Consider the following 11662-nt stretch of genomic DNA (forward strand, 5'->3'; position numbering starts at 1 on the left):
AAGTGGCTACTTATGGAAACTTCTCAGCAATCACACACACACACAGTAACAGCCAGTGGTGGAAAAGTGGATACCACGGAGAAATGGGTCAAGTGTTATTTGATCTTGGATTATTTACTTTGATTGCCATGAAACTCTGTTTCATTGCAGGAAAACCAGAGGTGAGTCAGGTTGACTAATGTCTGATGCAAATTCTCAAGAATAGGCCATTGCTAGATAAGTTAATGATGTAAATGAATTTTTATGCATTCTATGTGTGTGCATTTTAGTAATACTTGTACAAGGTCAAAGTACCAGTCCTTGGAGTAGAAATATGAATTTGTATTTTTGTGTATATTTTTGAAATAAATAAATAAATAAACTATGGAAATAGGCAGGAAAGGCAGGAAAACCAGAGGTGAGTCAGGTTGACTAATGTCTGATGTAAATTCTCGAGAATAGGCCATTGCTTAACCCCTCGACTGTTGTATCAGGATGTCAGTAATCGACATCCCTTTAAGAGATTCATTCTAAATACACCAGGTTTGGGGAAGATATTAAGAATCCTCCTGTGTTATACCTTTGTCTCGGTTTGAGGTGGTGGTGAGTGGTGATTTTTTTGCATTCTATGTGTCTGCATGTTAGTAATACTTGTACAAGGTCAAAGTACTAGTCCTTGGGATAGAAATATGAATTTGTATTTTTGTATATCATTTTGAAATATGACTAAAATAAACTATGGTAATAGCTTAGGAAAATAAAACATAAAGCTGAATTAAATTATTTATTATATAAAGGTTTTTCTTTTTTTTCTTTTTTTAAACTTAAACGTGTTTAAATGTCCTTTCCCATTCAATTTATCCAGCACCTCGGACAGCCGCTCGTCGAAGTGAAGGGTTCCTGCGTCATCTGGCGGTACAAATGAAGAACTACAATTCGATAGAGTTAGAGTGACTAAACGTTTCTTGTGATGAAACAACCTGATGTCGAGCCTTTACTTAATGAATCGATTTATTACACAACATATATATATATATAACAAAATAACCTCCTCAGGGGCTACACTTAGCCAAGATGGCTAACGAGGCTACAACTTAGATAGCAGATTATTAACGACACAGGACTAAAAAGCCTGGACGTATTGGAAGGATGAGTACTTATACTGTATATATGAACATCAGACATGCACCACTAAAGACTCCAACATCATCACTGTATGTGGGTAAAGTGATATGGGCATCACTGGTACAAAGAGATTCTGCTGAGGACCAGAAATGTGAAGTGAAGATCTGGGTCTGTTAACTTTACTTCATGGTTTAAGCTGAGAGGTTTCTAGAACAGTCTGGGACACTTTGTCTGTCCCAATATCTGGGTCGAATCCTTGGCTGAGATGTTTGTCTGGCCCACAATTGAACCTTAGAACTTTGATCCTTGACCACAGCCACAAAACTATGAATGGTGCATGGATGTGGGCTGAGAGGCAGCAGGTTTCCCTCAGCCAATATGCGGTCCAGCCATCGCTCTTGACGTCCAATCAGCTCACAGCTGATGGGATTGGATGTCAGTTCCCATCCTTGGATACCTTGACTTGCGCAGGCAAACAAAAATCTGCGTCATTGGCGTGGTGCTGGTGCTGGTGCTGATGCTGGTAGTTGGTGCACCTTCAGCAGCTTCTTGTATCCTTTGGAACGGTGATGGAAAACAACCGCTGCTTCGCAAACCGCTTCTCCGACTACAAAGGTGCGCTGCTGCCGGGCCAGAGCGTCGAGGTCATCGTGCCAACGGTGTTGGCCACCGTGGACAAGGTCCTGAAGAAGGTTCCCATCAACAGCAGCGACTGTGACGGAGGTCTGTACGATGGACCGGCCGGGGTGGCGTACATGCTGTATCACGTCAGCGAGTGTCCTCTGTTCTCCGAGCAGCGGGACGCGTACTTGAAAACGGCCAAGCAGATCATCGACGTGTCGGTCAGATACGTGGATGCAGAGCCGGATATGAACATGCGTGCTGCCTTCTTGCTGGGCGGGGCGGGCGTCTACGCCGTGGCCGCGATGATCTACAAGTCCCTGGGGTTGGCTGACTTCGTCAAGCCGCTCACCAAATTCCGTAACCTGTGGGAGGTTTGTGCGCCCATCAATTTCCTGGAGTGCGGCTCTGATGAGCTGTTTGTGGGGCGGGCTGGGTACCTGTGTGCCGCCCTGGTCCTCAGACAGAAACTAGGCATTGAGGTGAGCTCCCGAAATAAGCACGTGTATTCAATGAATGGATCTGGTTTTTTGTGCTCTAATCAGTATCAGAAATCACTGGAAATGTGACGAAAACGTGCCTTTGAAATGGAAAAATATTAACATACCCTTGAACGTATTATCACAGTGCTTTTTAAAAATGTATTTAGAAAATGTCCCAATGAACCATCTGGTTCTTAGGCAGTGTTCCAGGTCCGAGAAGAAGAAGACCTGGGACTTGTGATTGAGATCAGTTATTTCAATAAAAGAAAACAACTACTGACATTAGAAACCATATCACATCTGTTGTTCTGTTCGTGGATTCACTCTCTAACCACTGCCTGCACCATAGGCAGATACTGTATGTCCATAGTATAGAGTAATAGTCAATAGTCAGCACAGACAAATGCAGACTCCACTAATATGTCCTCTGCACATGACATTCTTTAGTCTCCCTAGCGACTGTATTTTCCGCTTGCTTCTAACTACAGTATTCTGCTCTTTATTTTGTAGATTCTCAGCAAGGACCAAATTAAATCCATCTGCCAGGCCATCATTGATTCAGGTAAACAGTATGCACGGAGGAAGAGGAAACCTTTCCCACTCATGTACTCGTACTACGGAACAGAGTATCTTGGTAAGGAAACTCTGATCACCTAAAACACAAGCTGTGACTCTTTGCTTTGGTGTTGACTTGGTTTAAGTCTGTTTAACTTTGAGAGTAGATTTTGTTCAGTTACGCAGCTGTAAACTCTTGGACAGTTCCATGGTGAGACTACAAAAACAAATAAAAAACGAACAGTGTTCATATGGACTGATGTGCTGGCATGTGTAAATCTAACCTTCTTTTCCTTGACTGCATCAGACGAAGGGAACCGCGAGGACCGGGGATCCTCAGTAACTTTCAGAGCAGCACTGAGTTCATTGTAAGCAGAGACATGCTGGTTGCATGTGCATGGATTGAGGATGACGAGGAATAGAAACGATCGCAGACATTTTAGAGATTAGAGTTAATGGATAGTGGATGTAGAAATGAACAGACCTGGTTGACTCTGCTGCATGTAACACAATCTGCCTGTGGTGAGGACATGCCCTCTGAGGAGCTCCTGACTTTAATATCAGCAAATGTCAGATCTACGGGGATTCACAGACACCAACTGTGAGAGCTGTGTTTTCTTTTCACGTGTCCACCTTACAGTCCTTATGGTATCCCAACAATCCTTCATAGTATTTGACCTTTCTGCAGCCTCGAAGTTTACATGGTTACCATTCAGGATGTCAGTTATTCAAAAATAAAAATCTTTCTCTAATTTAACTGAATTATATGGTAATACAGAAACTCTTCTAAACCTAATAAATCACATTTAAATGAATACAATATTTATATTCAAATATATCCTGAAGTCATTGCATATATAAAAAGGAGAGATTGACATTAGAAATGCCCTGACTAGTAAATATTTTTTCTTGATTTTCTTGATTTAGCTGGAATTGTTAAATGGTGAAAACCATTTCAAGTACTGTGTGTATTTTTTGTTTCTCTATCAACATTCTGGATACCCAGAAACCACATGTAGGCCACAAAAACTTCATCTTCATCAATGTAATTGGGCCAAGATACCATTTTTACTATGTGGGGCTTAAGCTGATTATTTTTCTAGTTCATCACGTACGACCTTGTACTAAATGGTATCTCCACAGAAAGTTTCACAAAGTTAAGGGTCTTTATAGTGGGATATTAGTGACGCTGTTATGTGACTTGACAGGAGCATCATTAGTATGAGGTTTTAAAAAAACGGACCTCTAAACAAACCTTTCATGTATGTGTCCAGTATAAGACTAGAGATAGGCAGTCTTCTGGGTGTGTATGCCTGCTTGCTCTGGGTTGTGTATCTCTACAGTATCTACCTGGCATGTTCCTTCACTGCATGTCTGGATTGTTGGCTTGGACTGTAATGACACCCCACTGCCCACCTTCTGTTAGGTGCAGCCCACGGCCTTTCATCGGTGCTGCAGATGCTCCTGAGTTACCAGGACATGCTCAGTGGAGCAGAAAAGGACCTGGTGTGGCAGAGTGTTGATTTCCTCATGAATCAGGAGCAGAACTGTAATTGGCCCGCAGAGCTAGGCGCCATCATCGAGAGGGAGAATGAGCTGGTGCACTGGTGCCACGGAGCGCCTGGTATTTATGGCCAGTCTTTAGCGTTTTCTACCGCACCTCTTTATTGTTTTCATGCAGCTTCTTCATCTTGTCTTGCAGGAGTGGCGTATCTTTTTGCGAAGGCCTACCTGATCAATAAAAAGCCTCAGTATCTGGACACGTGTATCCGCAGTGGGGAGCTGGTGTGGCAGAAAGGTTTGCTGAAGAAAGGACCGGGGATTTGTCATGGAGTTGCAGGCAGTGCTTATGTTTTCCTCTTGCTTTATCGACTCACCGGGAACTCAAAATACATCTACCGTGCACAAAGGCAAGAAATCCTTTCTTTAGTACATCATTTACTTAAAAGCTGTATTCAAAAAATTAAGGTTTGGAGAAAATGTAGCAAAACTTTTAGCCATAATAATGTCAGAATTTTTTATTTCAGCCTGTAATTAATAATTAATATCTATATTAACTCTCACATGAAGACTCCTGGCCAGGGGCCTGCACCACCCTCATGTTCTTCTCTGCCACTTCTGACGTTCTCCTACAGTTTCTTGTGTCTTTCTTAGTGTCTTGGTATCCTTTTATATGATCTTTTTTAAAGTACTGACTCTTAAAAAAATTAGGGAGTCTGAAGTGGCAACAAAGTACATGGTGGTGGTGCTGGAGGGATCTAAGAGGATGGGAAAAGATAATCTATTGTGGCAACACCTGATTGGAGCAGTAAATAGATGTGGCATCAAAATAAAGTTAAATTAGATACACTTTATTTTGATCAACCTATCAAATACAGTACTCTTTATTTTATCTCCTGACTCTTCCTGATTTCTACAACTATTTTCTCCTGCTCTTTCTTTCACTCACTCACAGATTCGCCGAGTTTCTCTTTACAGAGGAATTTAAGACCGGCTCTCGATCACTGACAAGTGTCTACAGTCTGTTTGAAGGCCTGTCGGGGACGGTTTGTTTCTTCGTCGACCTTCTTCAGCCAGAACAGTCAGAGTTCCCTCTCTTCAGTGTCTTTGTGTGAATGGGAACATGCTGACGATAAGAGATGTCATTTCATCCTGTTCTGAAGTCCTGTTAGAGGGTGACATGGTAGAGCTTTTTAGATTCAGAATAGACGCTGTGATTAGAGTGAGAGTGGAGGGAATAGATTCTATTTGTTACAGTCCTAATGCAGTAGTAGAATGGTCTTGTTTTGTGTCTGTACTAAACGTAAATGTTCAGCTTCCAAACTTTGTCAGTCAAGGTTTTCAAACTTCCACATTCCCACAACATTAAGATGGAGGGCATAAAAAAGTACGGTGAGTATGAGTAAAAAAAAGCTCTCTGTGTGCCCTGACCCAGCCTCTGTGATTAGTAGTATCGTTAATAGTTTCCGTCTGCATTACATACATGTACTGCAAACCACTGTGAACTCCCGTCTATATCCACAAATGTGCATATCAAAAAAGGTTTTTGACAATTTCAGATAAATTTAGGAAATGAGGTTGATGCTATCAAAAATAGGGAAACACACATACAATATTGCGGCTTTAATTGTATCGTGTCCACACAGCTTAGCTTGACCTGGTCTATTTAAAATAATAAAGATTTTGTATATATACACAATGTCATTAGCTAAGGAAAAACTTGAGAAAGTTGAGCTGTGCTTTCAATCCTTGAAAGAGTCTGCACTATTTGAACGAGGTTCTTCGTACCTGCTTTTCTAGTGAACACAGGAAGCATATTTAGCAATTTTTTGCCAGAAAGATGCTGCTCTCAGGTCTGTAAAACAAATAGCATTGTTAGCTTACAACATGGCAAATACATCAGAATCATAGGAAGAACAAGTGCCACATAATGCCTTTAAATTTTCTACCACTTCACCAGCTCAGCATCACATATCGCCGACCTTTGACTTTGTCTTTAGGGTAAATAAAATCTCAACTTGTCTTAACCTTTAGGGATAGATGTAGAAGAGAGGCTTTAAAACTGACTACGTTAAAAAAGGTACAGCAAGTAGAACTGAAGGAGTTCAATATTAGTCTATTGTCCTGATAATGATGGTCTTTATGTGCAGTTTTTTATGGTTCACCTGTTTGAAAGTAAGGTTGTAGCTGTGTCTTCGTGTATTTGGTGTTTAGCCATGTGTTAGATTCTGTACAACAGTTATGTTTGAAGTATTAGTTGTGACAGTAAAGAATAAATATGTCCAACGGTATAAGTTTGTGGTGGAGATTAAAAAGAAAAGGGTAAATCTTTTTACATTGTATTTGAGAGTTATGTTGTACTAATTACAGTCAACAGAGAATCTCTTTACATGAATGAGGCCTTAACAAATTTCCAGGTCTGTGACATGACCATGTGTCAGAGCATAAGGAACAACAATGGAAACTGAAAATGCTTTGGTCAGAGTAATGACATGTAGCATCACTTGTTAAATAGCTTGTGAAAAAATAAAAACAGCAAACCAAAGCAGTTTTCCAGTGCTAACTGTGCCTGTTGTGGAACATTTGTACACCGTCTGTGTCTTTGTGCTGTTTTTTTGCATTGGCAGTTGAGCTGTTAAAAATAAAATCAAAAGGATTATAGTTAATAATAAAGTCTTTGTCTTTTTTATGCATTGCATTCATATAATGGCCATTTAACTCTAAATTTCTCATTCCTACATTAATATGATAATGTGTTTCAATACAGTATTAATTGTTAAGGCCACACTAAAGATTGGAATCTAAAGAAGTTTTTAAAATTTCGGATGGAACGTTCTCGATTCTCTCTTGGCACTTCCGTTTATCTGCCACTAGATGGTAGTGTTGCTTGAATAGACAAGTTAGGTAATCGGAAATATTAATTTGAACAAGACAAACTAACATGGAACCAACAGTATTGTGTATCTGTATTGTTGAACTGAATTTGTTTGTATTTTTTGTTCACTCATATTCACTCAAAAATCTTTTTCTTCAACGTTATAATTATATTTCTGTTGATCTGGTGTGTATTTTTCTCCTGTGTCTTTTGGAAACCTGGGAGGCTCTCAACCAAGAGTCTTGGACCACAGAGGAGCTGATGGGTCTGAGCCTGGAGTTGGACTCTATTGTCCCCAATAATTGGATTTGGTCTGCGAGGAAAAATGACTGCCTGTAAGAGGCTGAAATCATTAGGTGTGAATAGGAAGCGTGGTACCTCTTGGCACTTGGGAAAGAGAGAGAGAGAGAGAGAGGGAAACGGGAGATGGGGGGCATATTCTCACTAATGCAAATACATCTGTAATTGCTGTATGTCAATTAGCATCAATTAAGTTTTAAAATGAAAAATCCAATTTCCCCATTAAAACATATAAGCAGAACACCTGAGTATTTTTTGCAACATAGACGGTTTTTGCAAAGAGCAAAGAAAAAAAATTCAACAATGCTATTTCAGAACTCTCCCCCTCATTAACAAAGACAGTACGATACGATATACCAATGCTTTTACTTTGTGTTGAATTGACAGCTCAGTAGAAAAGATCTCCACACAAGGCTGTTAAGTTATGTGTGAAAACTGTGCCTCATTTCTGTAGCAAATGTTATCGAAGCTCTTCTGTGAGACCAAATCATTTGAGAAACATTGACACTGCACTTATTTGTACATTTGTTTGTCAATACGTTTTGGAAAATACTTTTTCCTACAATACTCTCAGACTACAGCTCTGAGTATCATTTCGTGTTCAGCTATCTAATCCCAAGGGTTCACACAGCACCATAGGTTGAATTAGAGGAGGATGTTTTTGTGCGTATATCCAAGTTAATATCAGAGAGAGAGAGAGAGAGAAACATTTACCAGGTACGCATGAACGCAAACTCACATCCACGTGTGGTGTTTCCATGGGGACAACACAACCACTCTGTTCTTCAATAGCAGGAGAGTGAGTGGAGGTAGACAACCATTGTGTTGTATGTGTGTTTGTGTGGAGGGGGCTGGGGTCGAGGTAGCGGTTGAAGAAGGGTTAGAGGGAGTCGTATTAAACAACACACTAGACAGATGAAAGCGCCGCACCCTTAAATCTAATCATAATTTAGTCATCACCACAAGATGGTATGATCAAAATAAAGCAGGAAATAGTTCAGACTGACAGGACACAGAGAGCTGTGAGTGCATGAGTCAAGAGACGGAAGCTATGAGATATCTGTTGGATATAAAATGACAGAGCTTCATGGACAGAGATGGTCTTTTATTCTTCAAGTGTATGTTGTTGTTTTTTTTTTGGACCAATCCTCATATCTGAGCAGAAGCACTTAAATTTAAAAGGGTTCCCAGAGTGCAGATGCAGCCACTATGCAGCGAATGCAGTGAGTCAGTCATAAGAACATGTGTGTATATAAGCCCAAAACATTCTTAACCCCAATCCAAAGTGTTTATAAAAACAGCAAATTACATGACCATGAAGAAATTGTATTAGAACTAGAGCAAATCATCTGTGAAATTTTTGGTTTATTGACATGTAGAACTATCATCCCACATAAGTACTGTAGGAACTAGAACATAATGAGGACTACGGGGTGACATAATTCTCCTGTTTTGTTGTTGCTGTTTATTTATTTTTGATATAGTTTTAGTCACAGAAAATTGATCTGAATCAATTCCAAGTCAAATCACAGTCATGTCTAAATCCAGTTTAATGTTCAAGTAATGGAAGACATGTTTGTTTAAGGTGAAGTCAAGAAAATGTATATAGAATCTTCAACAAGTCTCTGAAGTTTGGATTTAGTTTGTATACATGGCTGTAAGTTGTTTCACTGCTGTTTTAGTATAATATTTTGGAAACTTCTTTTTTTCACATCCACATATTATATTTTCTTACAATGTCACAATAAAGAATTGAAATTGTCTTTGTAACCTGTTGACTACAAATAATTTCCACAAATGTTAGTACAATAGACAGACATGACTCACTTATTCCATAGTCTGTTTCTGTCATATTTTACATTTAGATAATCTTAAAAGATCAAAAATATATCAAAACAGTTGAGCATTTGAGCTAATGCAGATAATCCATCATTAAATCAAACATTTTTAAAAAAAGATTTTGATGTGGACCGTCTAGCTGTTGCACAGATTGAAGTAGAGCTACTTTGTCCCTCTTAAATGTTTTTTTTTCCTCTTTAAGGCTCACACTTCGGAGGCTGGGGCAGCTTCAAGCAGTGCATTAGAGAAAATACTCTCCACCTTTGCTTTGTCTTCCACTCTCTGGTCCTCATCTTGGTCAGATTCGCCTGCACAGATGGAAGTCACCACCCTGCTTTGCCAGACCTAATATAAACGCCACTTCATGATATTTTTCACTCGCATGACTATTTTCTTTTCGGATTTTATCCTATTTCATCATAATGGAAATAATGGAAATGTCTGCTGTGTAGGAAAATGACCTTAATACAGATACACACAAATGTGAGACAGAATGTTTGAAGAAAGGATTAGAAGCTTCTAGAAAATTGTTTATATAAATTTAAAGACAAATACAAATATTGATAAAAATAGTAAAGCTATTTCTCTACCTATCTTACAGTCAACACTTCTTCAAGATTTGTTTAATTTTCATATGTTTTTATTAAGGAAGAAAAGATAGATAAAATAGATCAAACTCAATACAAAACCACAATATAAGAAATGTATTTCTAGTTATATATAAATAAGTTAAGTCAGTTTGTGGATACCCCAGAAGTTTGCTTGAAAATAGCTTCAAGTTAATGAAAATCTTGTAAAATAGTTTGAATAAGCTGGTCTTTAATGAACAAAACAAAGAATAAAACACATTTATTATGTATTTTTAATGTTAAATGTAATAAAACGCCTTAACAGATTACACAACTGTAAAACGTGACCGTGGCACGGAACCATTATCACTGAATATCAGTTTCTGGCGGAAGGCTTTTCGCTAACGGACACTGAAATGACATAATGGTAAACACAGTAAGGTGAGTCCCAACTTAAATTTAACCACTATTTCATTACCAATTTTACTTACAAACTGAACTGTGTAAATTAATGTTTGATTGATTTTTTTTTCGACTGAACTTTTTTCTTGAGATTAAATTAAATAATTTAATGATGGAGAGGGAGATGTATGTTAGCGTTAGCATTTAGCCCAATAGCACTCGCTCACATCACATTAGCCAAAGATAAAAAGTAGGCCGTTTCGTCCCCTGTGTGAATATATGTTTCTATTTCGAAATTGTTGAACGCCCTGTGTTCTTGTCTCGATATGCAGGGTTTATCAGTGGGTTGTCATACATTGTGTGTTATCATGGCTAACCAGCAGGCTGACCGTGGCTTCACCTCTGTCGGTGCCAACTGCTGAAATGTGAATGTGTTTACATTTACAGTAGTACACATTCACTCTCTTGCTTCTTATGGCTCTGAATTGGCAGCTGTTCACTTATTTGTCTTATTGGAGTCTTACAAATCCCGAGCATTAACTACAGCCAATAAACGCCTTTTTTTCCATTAATGTATATACTTAAACGTTCCACTCCTTGAATGTTAGCCCAGTCGCTGGTTTGGGGGACCAGTGTTTGGTAACTATAAGGAACATTGTTTTTTAATGTTGTTTTTGTTTTAACGGAAAAATAAATAGCACAAACCTTGCTAGGGATTTTTTTTGTCAGATGTGAACATCAATTTATTCCCACAATCCAAGTCTGCACTTAAAACTCATCTGTTTAAAATTGCCTTCTCCATCTGATATTTCACTGCTGTATTTTAACTTCTTAATTTTTTTTGTTGTTTTTTAATGCTGTGTTGTTATCTTTGTATTCACTGTAAGGTGTCCTTGGGTGACAGAAAGGAGCCTATAAAATAAAATGTATTATTATTATTTATTATTAAGTGTTGATAGTTCACGTTTAAAAATGCAATGAATGAATAGAAAAAAAAACTATATTAAATCAATTTTGGATGTGACAATCTTTTGCATTCAAAAATAGGCAGGTCGAATTTTTCCAAACCTCCTATAGAGTCTTTTTATGTGTTCTGAAACAAACTAAAAGATGACAATCAGCCCTCTTTGTGGCCACACCATTTGAATATAATTGCAGAATACATTTTGGCCAGTCATCATCCACCCTAATGGAATTGCATAATGAAACAAAGGTATTTTGTATACTGTTAAACAGGAGCCAAAACATATTTGTGTTCACATCTTAAGATTCATAGAACACAGGATGTGATGGTAAACTGTCCCATCATGTCCTGTGTTTTATGAACCTTAAGATGTGACATTAGTGATTGTGAAAACTTTGTGTTTGTAGCATTGTTGCTCTCTGCCTTTATTTTCTATCTTTTGTTTTTTATT

At 38.5% G+C, this 11662-nt stretch overlaps 2 protein-coding genes across 4 annotated transcripts in view; both read left to right on the forward strand.

Annotated features, from left to right (window-relative positions):
* Positions 1-604: 604 nt before the first annotated feature.
* Positions 605-6918, forward strand: LOC103391601 (lanC-like protein 3). 3 transcript variants are annotated; one of them, XM_008327921.3, is made up of 5 exons: positions 609-2207; positions 2718-2841; positions 4189-4386; positions 4465-4672; positions 5218-6918. In XM_008327921.3, the coding sequence occupies exons 1-5, from the start codon at positions 1674-1676 to the stop codon at positions 5375-5377; spliced, it is 1224 nt and encodes a 407-aa protein (XP_008326143.1). In that variant the 5' UTR covers positions 609-1673; the 3' UTR covers positions 5378-6918. The 3 variants fall into 3 exon arrangements, with proteins under 3 accessions (XP_024919779.1, XP_016895668.1, XP_008326143.1); XM_017040179.2 differs by having other exon boundaries at positions 606-2207; positions 4189-4672; XM_025064011.1 differs by lacking the exon at positions 5218-6918 and having other exon boundaries at positions 605-2207; positions 4189-5201.
* Positions 6919-10216: 3298 nt separating this feature from the next.
* plekhm3 (pleckstrin homology domain containing, family M, member 3) overlaps positions 10217-11662 on the forward strand; it is a 35615-nt gene continuing 34169 nt past the window's right edge. The window contains exon 1 of the mRNA XM_008327922.3: positions 10217-10286. The gene's annotated coding sequence lies outside the window, so the exon portion shown is untranslated. The remainder of the gene's footprint in view (positions 10287-11662) is intronic.

Source organism: Cynoglossus semilaevis, chromosome 16, assembly GCF_000523025.1.
Source record: "Cynoglossus semilaevis isolate Cse_v1.0 chromosome 16, Cse_v1.0, whole genome shotgun sequence".
NCBI classification, from domain to species: domain Eukaryota; kingdom Metazoa; phylum Chordata; class Actinopteri; order Pleuronectiformes; family Cynoglossidae; genus Cynoglossus; species Cynoglossus semilaevis.

Coding starts and splice junctions, on each gene's coding strand:
- LOC103391601 (XM_017040179.2), top strand. CDS start 1,674: ATGGAAAACAACCGCTGCTTCGCAAACCGCTTCTCCGACTACAAAGGT. Junction 2,208..2,717: donor GACAGAAACTAGGCATTGAG/GTGAGCTCCCGA, acceptor TTTATTTTGTAG/ATTCTCAGCAAGGACCAAAT. Junction 2,842..4,188: donor CTACGGAACAGAGTATCTTG/GTAAGGAAACTC, acceptor ACCTTCTGTTAG/GTGCAGCCCACGGCCTTTCA.